We start from the raw sequence: 22556 nt of genomic DNA, 5'->3' as shown, positions 1-22556 counted from the left end.
ATGTGAAAGACGGGGTGGCTAGGTGGCATAATGGATAAAGCACCGGCCCTGGAGTCAGGAGTACCTGTGTTCAAATCTGGTCTCAGACACTTAACAATTACCTAGCTGTGTGGCCTTGGGCAAGCCACTTAACCCCATTTGCCTTGAAATCCCCCCCCCAAAAAAAAGTGAAAGAAAGTGTTCTAGCCATACCAGATCTCAAACTGTATTATAAAACAGTAGTTATTAAAACAACCTGGTATTGATTAAGAAAGAGTAATAGATCAATGGAATAGATTAGATACAGATTGCCTTATAGTAAATGACCATAGCAACCTGGTATATAATAAACCCAAAGATCCAAACTTTGGGAACCAAAATTTATCATTTAAGAAAAACTGCTGGGGAAAACTTGGAAGACAGTATGGGAAAAACTAGGTAGATATCAGCATAACATAAGGTATATCAAGATAAGTTCAAAATGGATTCTTGATGGGCAGATAAAAGGTGAAACCAAAAGCAAATTAAGAGAGCATGGAATAGTTTGTCATATTTATGGATAAGGGAAGAATTTAGGACAAAAGAAGATAGAGCATTACATGCTATAAAATGGATCATTTTGATTTTATAAAATTAAAAAGGTTTTACACAAAATCTTTTAGGTTACCCTTTGCAATCTTACTTCTTGCTATTGTCTCTTTATCCTGGCTACATATAAATTTACTATACAAACTAGAAAGTGGGATGTGATTGTAGGACCAGAACAAGATAAAATTTTAACACAATTATCAATACCTCTTCCTAGCTCTCCTTTCCTGCCTCCTATGGAACAACTAAATATAGCCAAGCAAAGCAAATTTGCACATGGGGCATGTCTGAAAATGTACTTCATAGGTTTTTCTTGATGGGAGAAGGAAGATAACATCAATGAATGACCTTCCAAGTAAGAAGACAACTAGACAGTATAGTAGATAGACACCCCTTACCCCAACTTCCCCACCAAGAATCTGGAAACCCTGCATTTAACTATGCCCTCAAGCAATTACTAGCTGTATGATCCTGTTAAGTCATTTAATTACTATCTTCCTGTTTCCTCATCTGTAAAATGAGGATAACAATAGTGTGTAGTTCCTAGGGTTGTGAGAATCAAAGAAGTTGGCACAGAGTAAGTGCTATATAAAAGTCATTATTATTATTATTGTTATTATTATTATTATTATTATTTCTTTCCTTATATATTCTCTGACTCATGTATCTCATTTGACTGGGGAGAATCATGGCTACTGTTAGGTAGTCTGAATGTCAAAGGTGTTATATTTGGCCACTGTGTATATTATCTTTAACCGGGATTTTCAGGGAAATTGGTGGAGCTATTGATTATGAGTCTATTGCAGGAGTAAAGTGCTAAAATTCACAGAGTGAAGATATGAGGTGATATAAAGGACTTTTCTTTCTTTTCCTTTTATGTTCTGGGACTCCTTGCTACCCCTTCAGAGGGGTCACATAGGTCTGAAGAACTCAATGTTAAATTCATTTTAACATGAAAACTGTAAATAGTTTTTCTTTAATCAGGCTTTTTAAAATGTTTATTTTTTTTTTAAATCAGGCTACCTATTTCTTTCGGAACAGTATTGATTATGGAGGGAATTCTTATTTAGATATATGTTTATACAAATGATCTTTGAGATGAAGTTCCTTTCCTATATAAGAGTCCTGTGAGTTTGTGTGTAATTGGTAAACTACCATTTTATAAACTCTTTTCAGGGGTGTTCATGCCATATATGAAATGTTTAAAATAACTGTGTTATTCATCTGATTACCAACCTTCTAGTGAGGAGCTTCTCCACAGTTATTTAGACCTGAGTCTAGGATTACAGATTTAGAGTTGGAAAGGGACTTTGAGTTCCTCTAGTTTACCTCCATCATTTTACAGATGAGAAAACTGAAGTCCTGGGAAGTGAAACTCAATTGGGATTTGAGCCTAGGTCTTCTGATGTCAAATTGAGAACTCTTCCCATAAAGCCAAACTGTCCCCTCTCCAGCATGGTAGAAGCTTCCAGATTTTGATCTCTAGTGGAATAACTTTTTTTTTAAGTTTTTGCAAGGCAATGGGGTTAAGTGGCTTGCCCAAGGCCACACAGCTAGGCAATTATTGTCTGAGGCCGGATTTGAACTCAGGTACTCCTGACTCCAGGGCTGGTGCTCAATTCATTGTGCCACCTAGCTGCCCCCTAGAATAGTTTTTGATCAGCAATATATTTCTTCACTTCACTAGGCCTTAAAAATGTAGAAAAAAATGGACTTAATTAGTGATCTCTGAGATCCCTGCTGGATTTCAATGGCTCTTTGATTCTGTAATTTTTGGTTGAAGTTTCAATTTACAGAAGTAGTTGTTTTAAACTAAACCATCCTCATGGCCTTTGTTAAGTAGATTGCATTTTTAAAAAAAATTAGATTTTATTTTTGAACTGGATTGAAACTCATATCTTTTCCCATTGTTGTTTATTCTAGTTTTTCTTGTACCTGCAATATTGGGGAGACAACTTATGGTCCTGGTATAGGATCTAACAAACAAGAAGCCAAACATGCTGCATCAAAGATCGCATGTGAGAAGATGCAGTTAGGCAATATTTCACAGGTAACTAGCCATTTCACTTAATTTTCTTGTGTTCAAATTCCATCTTAATTTAGATTGTTTCAATAAGTCTATAAGAAATTATTGTCTAGATATAATGACCCTCCTTCTTATTCCATCTATATTTTGATAGTTACACATCCATTAAGCATGTGACTAAAAATTCCAGTGTTCTCTATTGCCCATTTCCACTTGTTGGATACTTTATAGTTGGGCTTCCTTTCATAGATGAGTTGTTCTAGAAGGCTACATCAGTCACAAATTCTGTGACTTATAATTCCAGTTCAACCTTTCAGTCAACTTATGAAACAGTTTTTTGTAAAGCCTCTGATTTTACTTGATAGTGTTAGGTCACATGGCAACCATAGCACTGGGAAAAATAAATATGGAGGGTTTACAGCTTTGGAGAAGAGTCATACAAAATTCTTTGTATTTCTCCCCTTTTAGGGAAGTTACTCATTATCTGCTTCTGCTTCTGTCACTCCATTTACTACTTCTAGCAATTCTGGTAATACATCTCTGAGTCTATCAACATCGTAAGTATGAAGCAAATACTTATTGTTCAATAAATTTTACTTTCTGTCCACTGACTGTCATAAAGAAAAGTATTTATTTTTAGTTTTGTTTCCATTCATATATTTTATTTGTAAAAGTCTTATTTCTTTAAATTCCCATCTTAAACACACAATAAAGTGAACAAAATATATTGAATAGGTTATATCTGAAACTGTGAATCTATTATGTAAAACTTAATTTTTAAGTTTATAGTAATTTAATATGTAATTTGAAAGTTATCCTGCTTATCTCTGATTTTTTTATGCTTTTCTCATGGTATTTCATTTCAAAGATCAGAAGTTTTAAGTCTTTCAAAGTTGGTTGTTTTTACAATGTTGTTACTAAAAATTTGCTCTGGTTCTGTTTACTTCACTCTTAAATTCACTCAAGTGAATTTCTCTGAAATTTTCTGAATTTCAGGTTTCTCTGAAATTGATCCTTCTCTCATTCTTTAAACAAACAATGTTCCATTATGTTAAAATAAACTCATATTCTTTTCAGTAATTCCCAATTAGTGAAACCCTTCCTAGCTAACAGTTCTTTGACACTATAAAAAGAACTACTATAAATATTTTTGGATATATGAGTTCTTTTCCTCTTTCTTAATCTCTTTGGGATCTGAATTTAGTAAAAGGGAATTGCTGAGTCAAAGAAAAAAGCACAGTATTGTACTTTTAGAATATATTTCTTATGGTTGGGAAATTTGCTATACTGATGCAGGTCTGCAACTTTTTTTTCAGATTACTAGTCTTAGAGAGCTGCTTGAAGGTATCAAGAGGTTAAGTGACTGGTCCAAGGTTACTTGATAGATTTTCTCTTATTTTTTTTGACCTCTTGACTTTGCTTTACTATTTCTTATTCACTCATGGATTAATTTCTCTTTTTTTCCTAATTTTTGAGTTATCGTCAGTAAGTTTTTTTTAAATCTCTTGTGCTAAACTATAATTTCTCCTAAGTCTTTCCTCTATAACTCATTTCTCTTTCAGTTCTTTTTTCAAGCTTTCTTATTTAATTTATAAAATAATTTTTAACTTTTTAAAAAACTTTTGCTTCATTTCTCCTAGGAATTCTAGTTGAACTTGTGTTTAAGATGTGTTTTTTTATTTGATTTGATCTCCCCCAGTTACTTGCAAAAGCAAGTTTTAATATTTACTTTCAAAACCTTGAGTTAGGGGGCAGCTAGGTGGTACAGTGGATAGAGCACTGGCCCTGGAGTCAGGAGTACCTGAGTTCAAATCTGACCTCAGACACTTAATAATTACCTAGCTGTGTGGCCTTGGGCAAGCCACTTAACCCCTTCTGCCTTGCAAAAACTAAAAAAAAAAAAACAACCCAAAAACAAAAACAAAAAACCGAAAAACCAAAACCTTGAGTTACAAGTTCTCTTTCTTCCTCCTACCCTACTTCTCCCCTTGAGAAAGCAAGTTACTAAGCTTCATTCTGTTTTCATCTCTATCTTTGAGATGGATAGCATTCTTTATCATAAGTCCATCAGAGAAATTTCTTTAATATTTTTTCCCCACAGTCGCTATTGCTAACTGTATTTCCACTCCATTCTATTCCTCCCCCCACCACATTTATTCTATTCTCTCTCTCCTTTCACCCTATCCCTTCTCAAAGATACGTTGCATCTGACTACCCTCTCCCAATCTTCATCATCTATACCTCCTCTTCCCTCTCCCTGTACCCTTTCTCCCATCCCCCTTTCTTATCTATTTTCCTTTAGGGTAAGATAGATTTCTATACCAAATTGAGTGTCTATGTTATTCCTTCTTTGAATCACTTCCAATGAAAGTAAGACTCTCTCACTCCCCATCATTTCCCCCCTCTTCCACTCCACTGCTAAAGGTTTTTTGCCTTCTAACCCATTCTACCTGTCCTTTCCCTTTCTCCTAGTACATTCCTTTCTCCCCCATTAATTCCATCTTTTTAATATATTATACCTTCAAATTCAATTCCCCTCTTGCCTTGTCTTTCCTTCTAACTGCCCTAATAAATGAGAAGGTTCATATGAGTATTAACAGTATCACCTTCCCATGTAGGAATACAAGCAGTTCAACATCATTAAGTCCCTCATGATTTAGCCTTCCTGTCCAATCTCTCTATGCTTCACCTGAGACCTGTATTTAGAGATCAAATTTCTGTTCAACTCTGGTCATTGCATCAGGAAAGTTTGAAAGTCCCCTATTACATTGAATATCCATCTTTTCCCCTGAAAGAGTATATTCATTTTTGTTGGGTAGTGGATTCTTGGTTGTAATCCAAGCTCTTTTGTGTTCTGGAATATGATATTCCAAGCCCTTTGAGTCCTTAATGTAGAAGTTACTAAATCTTATCTTATCCTGACTGTAGCTCCACAATATTTGAATTGTTTCTTTCTGGCTGTTTGTAATATTTTCTCCTTGACTTGGGAATTCTAAAATTTGGCTATAATATTCCTGGAAGTTTTCATTTTGGGATCTCTTTCAGGAAATAATCAGCGGATTCATTCAATTTCTATTTTACTCTCTGCTTCTAGGATATCAGGGCAGTTTTCCTGAAAGATTTCTTGAAATGTGACATCTGGGCTATTTTTTTGGTCATGACTTTGAGATAGTCCAATAATTTTTAAATTATCTCTCTTAGATCTGTTTTCCAGGTCACTTGTTTTTCCAATAAGATATTCCACATTTTTTGTCTAGTTTTTCATTCTTTTTATTTTGTTTCATTATTTCTTGGTTTCTCACAAAGTTATTAATTTCCATTAGCTCCATTTTCCATTTGAAGGAATTATTTTCTTCAGAGAGCTTTCTTATCTTCTTTTCCATCTGGCCAATTCTACTTTTTAAGACATTTTCCTCCTCATTGGTCTTTTGGACTTCTTTTTCCATTTTACCCAAACTGGCTTTTAAGATCTTATTTTCTTCATTACTTTTTGGTATCTCCTTCACCAAACTGCTGACTCAGTTTTCATGATTTTCCTACACCATTCTCATTTTTCTTCCCAATTTTTCCTCTACCTCACTTATTTGATTTTCAAAATCTTTTTTGAGCTTTTCAATAACCAATTCCTATTTTTCTTGGAGGCTTTGGACACCTTGTAATCTTCTGAGTGTGTATTTTGATCCCCTTTGGGACCAGAGTAATCATCTATGGTTGGATTTTTTTTTCTTCTGTTGTTTGCTCACTTCCCCAACTCATGACTTGATTTTAGCCCTTTGTTAAGGTGGGACTCTGCTTTCAGGGTAGAGGAGGCACTGTCCCAAGTTTTTGAGAATATTCACAGCAGTTTTTCAGGGACAGCCCCCAGGGACCTCAATTCCTTCAAGGTCCTTTGAGAGTCTCTGACTGTTCTCCTGACCTGTGCTCTGGTCTGTAGGTGACCACAAGCACACCCCTCTGCCCTGGAACTGTAAGAAGGTACCCTGCTCCTCTGCAGGCAGCAAGCTGTATTGTGCCTCTGCTCCTTTTCCTGAGACCGGGGCCCAGATTTCAACCCAGATCTGAATATGGGCAAAGTAACAGAGTTTTGCCTCAAGGATGGCAAAGAGACCTCTGTAATCTCCCCTGATCCTCTTAATTTCCATGGACTGAGAGATTTAGAAACAACTTCCAGGTGACTCCCCAGTCCTGCTCCTGGTTTCTGGAGCTGGGTCTGTGCTGAGGTTTGAGGTGAACTGGGCTTTGCTCTCACTCTGGTGCAGCAGAGTTTTCCTCCTGAGCTTCCCAACTGTAGTTGTCAATCCCAGAACTGAGAGGTCTGGAAACTGTCACCACTGCCACAGACCCAGGTGCTCAGTGGACTGCCCTGGATGGCTGGAGTCAGTTCTCTCTCTAGTGTGATCCAGGCTACACTGGGGGCCCTTTCTAATTCTAATGCTTTCTGGTCCTTCCCACAGGATCTCTCAAGTTGTCTTGGGCTAGAAAATTGTTTCACTTTTTGTTTCAGTCTTTTTTGTGGATTCTGTCAGTCTAGTGTTTGATTAGAGTCATTGGAATGGTTTGGGAGAGAGCTCTGGTGTGTCCCTCCATCCTTAAGATGAATCCTCTCTTCCCTATCTCTCATTCCACATCTTCTACCATCTTGAATCCCTCCCTTATTTTTTGAGACTTTGCTTGTAGACATTAAAGAGTTATTCTTTTCTCCCGAGTTTTTATCTGAGGCATTTTTATCATCACAATTTAATGCTGGAAATGTTTTTTTAATTTACTCATTCTTACAGCCCTACTTCTTGGATTGGGACTTACAGAAGAGATGTCTAGGCCTTACTTGTTTTGCTTCATATTCTCTTGGGTCCTCCTGATGCTTGCTGTGGTATTTGAGTGTTGTGTTTTTCAAGCATCTCAAAGAAGGCTCAGACTAGGGATCTGTAAGCGTTCAGTTCACCTAAAGCTGCCTCATGATAGGGCAATGTCTGACTGCTGTCCTTCTGGCTAGAGTTTGTCAGGCTCCTGCTCATGAATTTGATTTGGGTTACCTAACTATAATCTTTCCCCTGGGTGGAGCTCCAGTGGACTTTAGCAAATTTAAGTCAAGTCATATCAACAAAGATTTAAGGGCTTATTATGTGCCAGGCACTATTCACTGAGGGTACAAATGAAAAGTAAAAGCTGTCCATGACCTCAAGGAGCTCACAATCTAATAGGAGGAAGAGAATATCTGAGCTACTTTGAACAAACAACATGTACACGGGACAAATTGGAAATAATGTCATACGAAAAGTTTCTTGAAGAAGGTGAGATTTTAGTTGACTTGAAGGAAGCCAAGAAGAAAGCCAGGAGACAGAAATGAAGAACAATAGAACAACAGAATCTTCCTTCCACCAACCTTAGTCCAGTCTTCCTTCCCTTAGAACTCTGCTGTAGCCTTAAGATTTATCTTGGGGTGGGGCAGCTAGGTGGTGCAGTGGATAGAGCACCGGCCTTGGAGTCAGGAGAACCTGAGTTCAAATCCAGAATCAGACACTGTTTGGCCTTGGTCAAACCACTTAAGCCCATTGCCTTGCAAAAAAAATCTAAGAAAAAAATTTATCTTGGAACTAGGATCAGAAGCACACAATTGCTATTCTCTACTGTTTCTGATCCTTCCTTGGACACAGTTCCCCTCCTCAGTCTACCCATCCTGGAGTCTGAGGGACCATGCTGTCAATTGGTGGGTTTATTTAGCTATCTTCACAGGTTTTTGACATATACTTGCTAAATCTAGGACTTGTTCTTGCTCTCCAAATTCTAGTTCATGTCCTATACTGGAAAGCTCAGTGATGCTTTCTCCCAGCTAGACGCTATACCCATTATATCTGTACACTTCTGGCTCCTTAGGCTGACTTGAATTTCTCCACTTCCAAACTTCCCTATTTCTATTGATAGTATCAGCATTTTTTTAATGACCCTGGCTGATAACCTCTCTTAAGATGAATCCTTCTCTCTTCCCTATCTCTCATTCCACATATGCAATTTACCTCAGCAAAAATCTGTCATATTAATCACCTTCTCCGTACCCATCCTGTCAGAACCTTAGGTCAATTTTTTATTGTTTTGAATTCTTAATTGCAAAATGTAAGGTTTTTTTTGCAGTTCTCACCCATCTTGATCTCTTTGTGGCATTTTGTATTATTTGCCATACTCCTTTCTAGGTTTTTGTGAAACTATTCTTTCTTGGTTCTACTTCTATCTATCTAACCACTTCTTTGCTGGATCATCAGTGACTAAACACTTTAAGTTTCTGTCTTGGATTTCCTTCCCCTTTTTTTCTCTAGACTCTTCATTCTGGTTCTCTCAGCTGTTGATCCTTTCTCTTCCAATATTTCCTTGAATCTCCTTTAAATATGTTTTATATTTACCTATAAATGTACTTGTTATCTCCCTATTTAAAAGTAAAATCTCTGTCACTCTGTCTTTCTCATAAATACACACACATATGCACACACACACTCACACCACTTAATTTCCTAATTTTCCTTTTTTGGAAAATGGGAAATGACATTTTTCCTCTTATACTAAGAAAATGTTATTATTGTTTTAATTATTAATTTATTTTAACATTTTTTTCTTTTTTAAATTTTGAGAAGGGAAAGAGAAAAGGAAAGGGAGAGAGAGAGACAGAGAGAGAGAGAGAGAGACAGAGAGACAGAGAGAGACAGAGACAGAGAGACAGAGAGAGAAAGACAGGGGGAATTATTTTTCAATTTGCTTTCAGAGTCCATTATTTTTCTCTCTGGAGACAGATAACATTTTTTCATTATGAGTTCTTTAGATTGTCTTGGAACATTGTGTTAAACCAGATTAGCTGTCATTTTTTTCCCCTTCATATGACTGAAAGTTCAATAACTATGGAATGAAAAGTGATTTATCTACAAGGGTAAATATTAAGTATTTTACTTTATAGCAACATTGCTATCATTGTACAAAATGATCTCCTAGTTCTTCTCACTTCTCTTTGCATCAATTCATATAGGTCTAGTCATGTTTTTCTGAAACTGCCTTCCTGACCATTTTTTATAGTGCAATAGTACTCCATCCCAACCATATGCCACAATTTAGCCATTCTTCAATTAATAAGCATCCCACAAATTTCCAATTCTTTGCCACCACAAAAAAGAGCAAACTTAAATATTTTTGTTCATATAACTCCTTTTTTTGACCTTTGACCTATAATTGTATTATAGAATAATATTGCTGGCTCAAAGTATATGCACAGCTTTATAACCCTTTAGGCATAGCTCTAGAGTATTATCTAGAATAGTTGGATCAATTCATTTAATCTGCCAAAGTCTATTACTATACCTGTTTTCCCACCTTCCCTTCACCATTTGTCATTTCTAATACACATGAGGTGATATCTCAGAGTTGTTTTGATTTTCATATCTAATGGTAATTAAGAGTATTTTTTTCCATATGACTAATAGATAAGTTCTGCAAACTGCCTGACCTTTGGTAATTTATCAGTCGAGGAATGACAATTATTTATATAAATTTGACTCAGTTCCCTATGTATTTGAGAAATGAGGCCTTTATCAGAGAAATTTACTGTAAACATTTTTGCTGTCTGTCAGAAAGCACTTATACTTGGCTATTCTCAGTCATACAATCAATATTCTAAGGCAATTCCAAAAGACTCATGATGGAAAATGCTATCAACATCCAAACAAGAACTGTGGAGTTTGAATATGGATCAAAGCATATTAATGTTATTTTGTTTTGTTTTTTTTGCATTTTTTTGGTGATTACACATGTATAACTCTATCAGATTGCTTTCTATTTTGGGGAGAGAGGGAGAAAAATTTGGAACTCAAAATCTTATAAAAATGAATGTTGAAAACTATCTTTACATATAATTAAAAATGCTATTTACAAGTTTTTATATTCATTATCTATGGTGGTTTATGCTTTTTAGCAAAATGTATCTTCCCTGATTATCTCGCTCTTTTTTTTTTTTTTTTTTTTTTAGTTTTTGCAAGACAATGGGGTTAAGTGGCTTGCCCAAGGTCACACAACTAGGTAATTATTAAGTGTTTGAGGCCAGATTTGAACTCAGGTACTCCTGACTCCAGGGCCAGTGCTCTATCCACTGCGCCACCTAGCAGCCCCCTCATTATCTCTTTTAATTAGGTCTATTTTTGTTTTTGTTTTGTCTGAAATCCTGATAGCTACCCTTGCCTTTTTTTTACTTCAGTTGAAGTATATTAGATTCTGCTCCAGTCATTTATTTTAATTCTATGTATATCTTTCTGTTTGAAGTGTGCCTCTAAGAGGCAAACAACATATTGTTAAATTCTGGTTTCTAATCCATTTTGCTATCTGCTTCCATTTTATGGGTAATCTCATCCCACTCACATTTATATTTATACTTACTAACTGTATATTTCCCTCTATTCTATTTTCTTCTGTTCAATTCTCTCTCTTCTTTTCCTCTTCAAAAGTCTATTTCACTTTTAACAACTGCCTCTCTTAATCTGTTCCTTTTCATCATCCCTCCCCCATTTCTATTATTCACTTCCTCTCATTTTCCCCCATTGGATAATTACATTCCATACCCAATCAAGAATATGTATACATGCACGTACACACACACACACACACACACACACACACACACAATCCCTCTTTGAACTAAATTTGATTGCAGTTCAGGCATTGCTTACCACCCCACCCCACTCCCACTTTCCCCTAAAGTATAAAATCTCTTCCTTGTGTACCTAATAGAGATAAAGTCTTTTCTGGCTGAATCAAATCATTTCAAGGTATGTCCCTTTATTGGTGACTGAATTATGCTAAGGATCAGATTGATCCTAAATAATAGATTTACCACCCTGTCATGGTATTACTTTATAATTTGTGTAAGATGTTCAATTCTTCTTGTACTAAAAAATAAAGTGTAATGATATTTGTGGAAGTTTTTAATAGAACTATCTTTGTTTTTAGTACCTCCTCTTTAATATATTTGCTGCTAATACTTTATTGTTTATCTAGTTTTCTGGGATAGATTAATTAATCTAAGAGAATTCAACATTTTAAAAATTGAATTATTCTAACTGCATGCCAAATTAAAGATAGTATTAGGCAAAGTTCAAATCCAGGCTAGACATTTTGGAAATATTGATTGTATAGCCTTAAAAGAGATCAAAGTTGAAGCTAATGTTATATTCCTCATATACCTATTTGTTTTTCATATTTAAATGTTTCCATTAAAAACATTCCTGAAAAAGTACATTTTTAAAAACTGCAATAGCCATTATGGATAGAATGTGAGATATTTAAAGAACATCTAAGAAGCATGAAAAGCTGATTCATGTATAAAAGAATAATTAGACATGTAAATTAATTGTTTTTGCTTTTGGGGGGGCAGAAATGGTTTTGTGCTTAAAAGTGGATTCTCAGAAGATACTTCTTCATCTTCTCCGGTATGATATTAATCTCTACATTTTCCTAATTATTAATCTTGGTCTAGTTTTTATTCATAAAGAATTCTTTACTATACATAGTTTTAAAATAATGAATATGTAATTTATCATTATATCCATAATGACAAATATGAGCCTCTCATCCTAGTACCACTCACAGAACAAATTCCTCCACAAATCTATCATGATCGATCTGACATCTTCATATATGGAGCTTCCTCTTTCCTCATAATCCACCAGTAGTCTTCATATTATATTATTAGAAACTGTACTTAGAGGAATTCATTACTATGTTTTCCCTTTCCCCTTGTGATTGAGACTAGAATAAGGAAGTAGCAAAGAGAAGAAGGGAGCAGAATTTACTTCATTTCATGTCATTTCGATTTCATCTCAACAAACATTTATTAAATGACTACTGAGACAGGTGCTAAAAGTTTAGAAAACAAAACATGTTCATTTATGCAGTCATAGGAGCTTTGATATAAATACTGCAAACTATAATACATAATATCTTGGTACATGATATTTAAGTGAAGAACAAGAAAAGAATGTCATTACCAACATGGGGGAATAAGGAGATCATGTAGGAGACAGGATTGGAGCTGGGGTTAATAGGATGAAAAGTGAAGAAGACCATGACCGTAGTTGAGTAAATATGGCTAAAGATATATCTGAATACATGTGGGAAGGTTTCCTCCAGAGTATGATGATAATTGAATTAATTCAATTCCATAACAATTTTCATTTTCTTTTATTATAGAAATCTACCAGTGGTAGCCAACAGAAGATTAAAAGGTATTGATTTCAGTTTATTTACTTTGATTTAAAGTATGCTGTCATGTAATTATTATTACATAATAGAGTTATGTAACATGATGCAATGTCATATAATTTAACTATATAAAATTAATTTTTTGAGGTCTCATACAGGTCTCTAATACTCCTTTAGCTTCTGTGTAGGGTGGAAAGTCTCTGATTTCAAAGAAAGTGATCATTCCACCACATTATGCTATCTCTCCTGGTCATGCTAGACTATCTTTGCTGGTTTCTTTTTTTGTCATTCTTTTGAATATCAATTTCTGTTTTCCATATAAATCTGTTTCTTTTGCACAAGGACCATTCCTGAAGCATGTTTCAGTCTGGAAGTGTAGCTCAGTGGTCCTTACTTTTGCTACAACTAGGAATATAGGAAGCTAAGTCAGTCTGTTTGCTGATGGTTTTATATAGATACCACTTATTTTAAGAAAAGTTCCATTTACTGTTTCCTATGCTGTCCAGTATTTTTAATAGAAATGAGTATTATATTCTGAGTTATTTTTACATCTATTGAGATAATCATATAGCTTATGTTATTACTATTCTGAATAAGGTCAGTGATGCTGATAGTTTTCCTAATATTGAGCAAACCCTATATTCCTGATATAATTCCCTCTTGGTCATAGTTTTATGATCTTTATAATAATATCCTTCTGTAATCTTACTGTTATTTTTTTTAACATTTTTGCATCAATATTCATTATGGAAATAGGTCTACAGTTTTTTGCGTTTTGTTTTTATTCTTCCTAGTTTAGATATCAACACTATATTTATCATAAAAAGAATTTTGTAGGACTTCTTGGAATATTTTCTCAAGTAGCTTAGAATTATTTCCAAGTAGTACTAGAATTATTCTTTAAATATTTGATAAAATATATGTGAATCCATTTGATCCTGGGAACTTTTTTTTTAAAAGAGCTCATTTTTCTTTTTTTAAAGAATTTTGTTTCTGATTCTGTTAATCTGGACAATTTGTATTTTTGTAAATATTTATCCATTTATTTATATTTATAAATATTTATCCATTATATATCCATATAAATATTTATCCATTAGATTGTCAAATTTATATGATGTAATTGGACAAGATAGCTCCTAATAATTGTTTTAATTTTCTCTTCATTGGTAGTGAGTTCTAATTTTTCATTTTTGATATTGGTAATTTGTTTTTCTTCTTTCTTTTCTTAAAAATAAAATCAACTAATGATTTATCTATTTTATTGGTTAGCCCCCCCCTCCATAAAACCATCTCCTAGTTTATTTTTTAGTTCAATGATTTTTTCTTTTAATTTTATTTATTAATATCTCTTGATTTTCAGGATCTCCAATTTGGTATTAAACTCAATCTTTTTTTTTCTTTTGCAAGGCAATGGGGTTAAGTGACTTGCCCAAGGTCACACAGCTAAGTATTAAGTGTCTGAGGTCATCTTTGAACTTAGGTCCTCCAGACTCTAGGGCTGTGCCCTATCTATGGTGCCACCTAGCTGCCCTAAGCTTGATCTTTCTTTTAGTTGTACTTGCAATTTATTGATTTTCCCCCCCTCTTTTCTGATGTAAGCATTTAGAGATATAAATTTTTTTTAAAGTACTGCTTTGGCTACATCCCATAAATTTTGTTATGTTGTCTCATGTCTATCATTCACTTAAAAGAAATGATTGATTGTTTTCTATGATCTAATCCTTGACCCACATTCATTTTTTAGGATTAGATTATTTAGCTCCCAATTATTTTTAAATCTATCTTTTCATGGTCTTTTATTGAATGTAATTTATATTGTACTATCATTTGAAAAGGATACATTTAATATCTGGATTTTTTGCATCTGATTGTGAGGTCTTTATGCTCTAATACATTGTCAGTTTTGGGGGAGGTATCAAGGACTCTTGAAAAAAGGATATATTCCCTTCTATTCCCATTCAGTTTTCTCCAGAGGTCTAATATATCTAACTTTTGTAAAATTCTATTCATCTCCATAACTTCTTTCTTCTTAATTTTTTTGGTTCAATTTATCTAGTTATGAGAGGAAATTTGAGGTCTCCCATTGTATTTTTACTGTCCATTTTCTCCTTTAATTCATTTAAATTCTTCAAAAATTTAGATGCTATGCTATTTTGTATAACATGTTTAATATTAATATTACTTCATCATCTGTGATACTTTTTGACAAGATGAAGTTTTCTTGCTTATTTCTTCTAATTAGAACTTTTATTTTCACTTTGTTTAAGATCATGATCTCCACATCCTTGACTTGTATACATCACATTGTAAGATTCTGGTTTTTAATCCACTGGACTATCTCCTTCTGTTTTATGAATGAATTCTTCTTGTTCACATTCATAGTTATGATTGCTGTGTATTTCTCTCTATCCTGTGATTCTCCTGTTTGTTCTTCTCTGTCTGTGTCTCTTTCCCTTTGTCTCTCTGTTTCTCCTTTCACCCTGTCCCTCTTCAAAAGTGTTTTGCTTCTGACCACTGGCTCCTCTAATCTGTCTTCCCTTCTATCAGTCTCTAACCCCCTCCCCCCCACTTCTATCATTCCCCTTGCCTCCTTCTCCATAGGATAAGATTGATTTCTAAACTCAACTAAATATTTATATTATTTTTCTCTTTCATCCAGATGAGTATAAGGATCAAAAGTTGCCAGTCAACTTCTACCTCCAATTTCCCTTTCCACTGTAAAAGGTCTTTTGTGTCTCTTTTATGTGAGATAATTTACCCAATTCTACCTCTACTTTCTTCCTTCTCTCAGTGCATCCTTTTTCTTACTCTTTAATTTTATTTTTTTGACTATCCCATAACCTTTGTCTATTTATAGTCCTTCTAACTGTCCTAAAATGATAGCTCTTGTTTATTTATACTCTTCTTTCTATTTATACTCCTTCTAACTGTCCTAATAATGATAGTTCTTGGGAATTATAAGTATTATTTTTCTTTGTATGGATGTATACAGTTTACCTTTTTTTAAACCTTTTCAATTTCTCTTTCCTACTTACCTTTTTATGTCTTTCTTTAATTGTGTGTGTTTGAAAATCAAATTTTCTATTCCGTTCTTGTTTTTTCATCAGGAATGATGAAAAGTCCTCTATTTCATTAAATCTTCATTTTGTTTTTACCCTGAAGGATTATTCTCAGTTTCACTGGGTTGTTGATCCTTGATTGCATTGCTCCATTGCTCTCTGGAATCACATGCCATACCCTCTAGTCCTTTAATATAGAAGCTGCTAAATCTTGAATTTTTCTGACTGTGGCTCCATGATATTTGAATTGTTTCTTTATGGCTGTGGCTGCTTGCAATATTTTCTCCTTGATCTGTGAACTCTGGAATTTGGCTATAATATTCCTGGGAATTTTCATTTTGTGATCTCTTTCAGATGTTAATTAATGATTTCTTTCAATTTCTATTTGACCTCTGGTTCTAGGATACTTGGAGATGGTAGCAGTTTTCCTTGATGATTTCTTAAAATAGAGTATCTAAACTTATTTATTCATTGCTTTCAAACAATCTAATAATTCTTAAATTATCTTAAATATCTTAAATTATCTTTCACTGATCTGTTTTCCAGTTCTGTTTTTTTTTAAGATTTTTGCAAGGCAAGTGGGGTTAAGTGGCTTGCCCAAGGCCACACGGCTAGGTAATTATTAAGTGTCTGAGAGCAGATTTGAACCCAGGTACCCCTGACTCCAGGGCTGGTGCTTTATCCACTGTGCCACCTAGCCACCCTCCAAGTCTATTTTTCAATAAAATATTTTTTCTCATTTTTCATTTTTTGATATTGTTTATTTCTTCTTGTTTCATGGAGTCATAAGCTTCCACTGGTCCAGTTCTAACTTTTAAGGAACTATTCTCTTCAGTGAACTTTGTACCTTCTTTTCCATTTAGTCATTTCTACTTTTTAAAGGAATTTTTTCTTTAGTGAATTTTTGTCATCTTTTCCCAATTTTTCCCTCTTTTACCAAGTTGTTGATTCTTTTTTTCATAATTCTCTTGCATCATTCTCAGTTCCTTTTAGAGCTATTCCAACAATTTGTGTGGGGGGGCTATAAATTGAAGACCAATTTACATTTTCTTTGAGATTCTGCATATAGCCATTTTGACATTATTGTCCCCTTCTGATTTTGTGTTTTGTGCTTCCCTGTCACCATAATAACCTTCTATGCACAGGTTCTTTTTTGTTGTTGCTTGCTCATTTTCCCAGTCTATTTCTTGACTTCTAATTTTATGTTAAAGTTAAGCTCTATCACTGTGGAGGAGGATTTACTATGCCAAACTTAAGGTTTTTTTGAGCATTTGTTTCCAGAGGTATTTCTAGGGACCTATAAGTTTTCAGTTCTTCCAAGATGGTATGATCCAAACAGTGGCATGATCACTGCTCTTTTAGAGTATACGCTGATCTGAGAGTGATCACAAGGACTCTTTTCTTCTTGGGAACTATGACAAGGGCTCCTGTTCCCTTGAGATGCACACTCTGGTTTGTTGGTTCCCCCCCCCTCCATTTTGAGACTGTGAACTTGGTACATTATCTGGATACCCATATGGACAATGCAGTAGGGTCTTGCATCCACTGCCAGCAATGTTTCCTTTGTAATTTTTCTGACCAATTGTCTGGACCCTTTGCCATCTGTGGATTGAGAGTTTCTATCTCATTGCTGCCTATTCATTTGCCTCCAAGGATTATGCTGGACTGTGCTCAATTCCAGTGAGATAGACTTTTCCTGGTTGACCTTATTGTTTTAGATTGGAAAATTGTTTCACACCATCCTTTTTCTGGTTCTGTAACTTAAGAATTCATTTTGAGATGTTAAAGTTGCTTGGAAGGGAATTTGGAAGAAGTGATGTGAGTGAAACACTGCTTTTTTTCCTCTGCCCGCAGAAAACAGATGTTTTTAAGAAATAATGTAGAGGAAAAATAGGCAGGATTTGAAGATTGGATTGGTTGGGATCAATGCATTTTCAGCATGGGAATCTTTAAGATATTGACAATTCATAGACCAGCAAATGATAGAAATTCAGAACTGTATCATTTTAGAGACTATCTAGTCTAGAGATATGAAATATATGTCCAGCTTCTGAATGATGCTAAAATCAGATTAAAATTTAATTGAGAAATATTTAGGAAAATAAATAAAAATACAATAGCTAATTTTAATTTGTGTTCTTCTAAGTAAGCATGTGATCCAATGGAATCCTTTTCCTTGGTTTAGTGATTCCCATTTCTGTATGAATTTGATACCACTGATCTAATTCAATTCCATAATATTACAGATAAAGCAACTGAGGTCCAAAGAGCTGGATTATCTTGCCCAAGGTCAAAGAGCTAGTTGCAAGTTTAGGAACAGAATTTAGTAATTTTTGTTCCCTGACTCTTGTTCATTTGACCATATCATTCTTTGGTAGAGAAAAGCATATTTCATTAAACAGAAAGCATATTTCATTATATATCTGAGGCATATGTGAGGCAGCATGACACAATACCTGTTAAAATCCTGATGATTGTTACCTTCCTCTCCAGGTGATATATCTGAACATGTAAAAGATTTATAAAATTTAGAAATTCATTTTCATTTTTGTTATAAAAGATTGTTCTCTTTGGCATATAAGAGTATAGTTGAAAGAATACTGATTAGCTTTAGAAGACCTAGTTTCAAGTCCCAGCTCTGATTCTTACTGGCTGTGTGACTTTGGGAAAGTTTTTTCAAACTGCTATTTTCAAACTGCTAGTTGACTAATTCATAAAATGGGGATAGTCATTCATACATTACATACAAATGCAAAATTACAAAATACCTATAAAAGTGTTGTGAAGGAAATATTATGTAAACTGTAACATGTTATGTAACTGAACTACTGTCTAACTGAACATTATCTAATTGGATTGGAATTCCTTCAAATTTTCATTTTCTGAATTTTTAGACGTTTGGCAGCTAATTTTGAAAAACACTTTGACAATAATGAGAAAGAAGAAAAGGAGTATAGTATCAATGAAAGGTAAGAGGGGAAATGCATTTTATTAAATAAAATAATATTTATAAAGCTTTTAGTACAGTGCTTGGTACATAACAATTGCTTATTTCTTCCTCCCTTTCCCTGAAGGAAAATAATACACAGAGAAGGGATACAAGAAATGTGTAATTCACTTTACTAACATCTGCTGAGGCTCCATCTTAATCTGGTTTAGACAAATAAAACCATACACATAAATTTCCCCCCCAAAATAGCCCTTATTCAGACATAGCACACCTTCTAGATTACCCACAATTTTAGGGACTATATGTTTTGTCTGAGGAAGACTGAAGAAGCTTGAGCTTCCTATAAATACTCAAGTCCAGTATAAGCAGGTCTTTGATACCTTTGAGTACAACAATTATGAGTAGGTCTGCTAAAGAGAAACACAGAGTTTAGAAAACTTCTCTTGGTATCAGAGGCTGTCTCAGTCTTCATGTCTTCATTTCCTTCTCTCTCAGAGGAGAATCCTCCTTCATAACCAACCTTTATTACTGCCTTTCATTTCTGCCAAGGTTAATTCCCTCTAATCTGGCCTTTGATCCATTCCTTTTAGTCTTCTTTGGAAGTTTGGTCCTTTGAAAATTCACATTTTGTGTTTTACCTTTATTTCTACTTGTTCCTTCAGCATTACCTTCAAGTATGCATAGTTTCTCTTAATATTTTAAACAACTAAATTAAAACTTTTCAATGAACAAAAATCTATTTTTTTTCTCTTTTCAATCCCTACTTCTATTGGGGGGAAAAAAGGGAAAAATGTTTTTTAGCAAATATATTCAGTCAAGCAAAATCAATTCCCGCATTGATCATGTATAATATAAATGTATACGAATATCCATATGTATCTATATCTCTATCAAAACCTTGGATCTATTACTTCTGTCAGGAGGTAGGTAGCAAATTGCATTCTGGATCCATTGTTTATAGTTTCTTAGTCTTTCAAAGTTGTTGTTTTTTACAATGTTGTCATAGTATAAATTACTCCCCAGTTCTCATTTCATTCTACTTTAGTTCATACAAGTATTCCTAGGTTTCTCTAAAACTGATCCTTTCATCATTTCTTACAGCACCATATATTCCTTTATCTTCATATGCCATAATTTACTCAGGCACCCTCCAAATCTTAGGTGCTCCTTAGTTCCCAGCTCTTTGCCACTACCAAGAAAAAATGTCATTCTGAGCATGCCTCACAGAAAAGGATTTTAAATATGTTATCTCCACCATTGACCCTTTAATTTTACTATTGTATTATTTTTAAAATTATTAGCTTTATTTGATTGTTTTTAACTTTATATGTATATTTATAAATAAATGTGTTTCCCCCTTAGGATCCAGCCCTAAACTAAGGAGGTCTGGTTCCACTTTGTAAGGTGTTTGGTTGCTCAGAAGACTGAAATTGTTATCCTCAGTCATTTCATCTTTCATTGACCACAAAACTTGAGTTGAGGAGTAGAGAAGAGGTAGAGTTTGGGAACATATTATCATTGTTATTCTAATGTTTTTATGATTCTGAATTCTAAATATTCTTGATCATTGGCTACCTTGGATTTTTTAAATATGTGCTTAAGTACATAGCATGGCTATGATAAGAACAGGATAGTTTTTACTAGAACAATGAGCATGGGACCAATTATATTGTAGGATAGGGTCAGAAGAATCTTGTCCCACTATCTTGGATAATTTTTTTCATGTGAATTTCAGGGCCAAAGGGAGACAATAACTAAAAAAAGGTTCATAAGCAACACATAATATAGTAAAACCTCAAAATAACTAATGAACTATTTTGCTTTAAGGTTTCTCAAAGATTTTGAAAAAAGAGAATTGCTTGGCACAGGTGGATTTGGCTATGTTTTTAAAGGAAGACACATTATTGACTCACAGTATTATGCCATTAAGCGTGTTAAGTTTGATAATGTGTAAGTAGAGAACTTTTAAGTTACTTTTAAGGCATTATTCATTCTGTAATATTTCTTTCTGTACTTAAAATATTGCAACTTTAAATTCATTGGGAAAAAGAATATATGAATTAGTCTTTTATCTGATTATTCTAAAACCTGCTCGTGTTCCTTTCTGAACCTTTCTTCAATATAATCTGGTGCTCTGCTCTTCTCTTCTCTTCTCTTCTCTTCTCTTCTCTTCTCTTCTCTTCTCTTCTCTTCTCTTCTTCTTCTTCTTCTTCTTCTCTCTCTCTCTCTCTCTCTCTCTCTCTCTATATATATATATATATATATATATACATATGTTTAAGTACAAAATTCATTCATTAATTCAACAAGTATTTAGTCAGTGCCTACTATATGCTAGACATTATAGGAAGGAATACACTTTAAGATTCAATTTCTCCCTCATCATTAATAGGCTTATTGATCTTGTTTAAATGTAAATTCATTTAATGGAGGTTATTCCTTGGGTGGAGGGGTGCAGTAAAGTGACTTGTCCAGGTTAAAAAAAACAGGTTTTTAAGTGTCTGAGACTGGATTTGAACTTAGGTCCTCTTGACTCCAGGACCAGTGCTCTATTCACTGTGCCATCTAGCAGCCGCATGGAGGTTGTTCCTAATAGGAGAAAAATAATATCTTAATTCAGAGTTGGAAGGTACTTCAGGACTTATTTATACCAACTGACAAAACTGAAATTTAATTGGAAATTGAAAAAAATTTTCTGGATCAAAATTCCAACTCCAGAATAAGCTGGGAGGAAAATTCAGTTCAATTAGTTCTACTTCCTTTTAATAATGAAGAAACTGATACCCAGAGAGGTTCCCTCAACTTACACAAAGTCAACCCTTATTTTTTTTGGTTTTTTAGATTTTTCAAGGCAGTGGGGTTAAGTGGCTTGCCCAAGGCCACACAGCTAGGTAATTATTGAGTGTCTGAGGTCGGATTTGAACACAGGTACTCCTGACTCCAAGGCCAGTGCTCTATTCACTGCGCCACCTAGCTGCCCTCAACCCTTATAATAATAGAAAAGGGCATGTAGTTCCTTGCTTCCTGGTCTTCTCTTTTTATTTTTTTTATTTTTTTCCTTTACATTAAACAATGGTACTTTAGGGAATGTGGAGGTTCCTCACCCAAGATTACAATTATTTTTGTTACAATCATAATTCTCTACTTCAAGTCAATTTATATCTCAAGAGTCAATTTACATATCACCCCAAATTCTTTCTGTTACATTCTGAATCATTTCCCCCATCAATCATTTTAGGACCAGAATCTTCTGGGCCTTTTCAGAGTCCATTTGGAGATGTGAGGGCTTCATTGAGGCAGAGTCCAGGGAATGATTGGCTGGCACAGCTGGTTGGCATCTGCAAACGCTGGTCTTGGAGCTATACAGCTAAGAGGAACAAAAATGCAAGGAAAAAAATTGAGCAAGCAAAAAACTAGAGATATTTTAACAGAGAAGGCTATTTAATAGAGGTCTAATAATTAGGAAAAAACTAGAAGGTCTATAAGGGGCAAGAATTATACTTTATGATCCTAAGCCAGTATCAAAATCTTTTTTTTATAAGAACATGGGGTTCCAATATAACACAGATTTGTTGATGGATACCACATAAGTTGCAAGAAAAAGCTCAAAAATAGTATAAACAAATGTACTGAAAAAGCATTTTAAAACTGCATGTAGGGACGGCTAGGTGGCGAAGTGGACAGAGCACCGGCCCTGGAGTCAGGAGTACCCGAGTTTAAATAT

At 34.4% G+C, this 22556-nt stretch overlaps 1 protein-coding gene across 5 annotated transcripts in view; it reads left to right on the top strand.

The window, feature by feature from the left end:
• Window positions 1–22556, top strand: part of EIF2AK2 (eukaryotic translation initiation factor 2 alpha kinase 2) — an 86514-nt gene that overhangs the window by 37435 nt on the left and 26523 nt on the right. For all 5 annotated transcript variants that reach the window (XM_074209715.1, XM_074209712.1, XM_074209714.1 and 2 more), the window contains exons 7-12: window positions 2491–2617; window positions 3062–3150; window positions 11994–12048; window positions 12809–12843; window positions 18777–18851; window positions 20660–20782. In XM_074209715.1, coding sequence (XP_074065816.1) covers window positions 2491–2617; window positions 3062–3150; window positions 11994–12048; window positions 12809–12843; window positions 18777–18851; window positions 20660–20782 — 504 coding nt within the window. The remainder of the gene's footprint in view (window positions 1–2490; window positions 2618–3061; window positions 3151–11993; window positions 12049–12808; window positions 12844–18776; window positions 18852–20659; window positions 20783–22556) is intronic.

Source organism: Macrotis lagotis, chromosome 1 (assembly GCF_037893015.1).
Source record: "Macrotis lagotis isolate mMagLag1 chromosome 1, bilby.v1.9.chrom.fasta, whole genome shotgun sequence".
NCBI lineage: Eukaryota > Metazoa > Chordata > Mammalia > Peramelemorphia > Peramelidae > Macrotis > Macrotis lagotis.
This window is presented reverse-complemented; position numbering and strand designations above follow the sequence as displayed.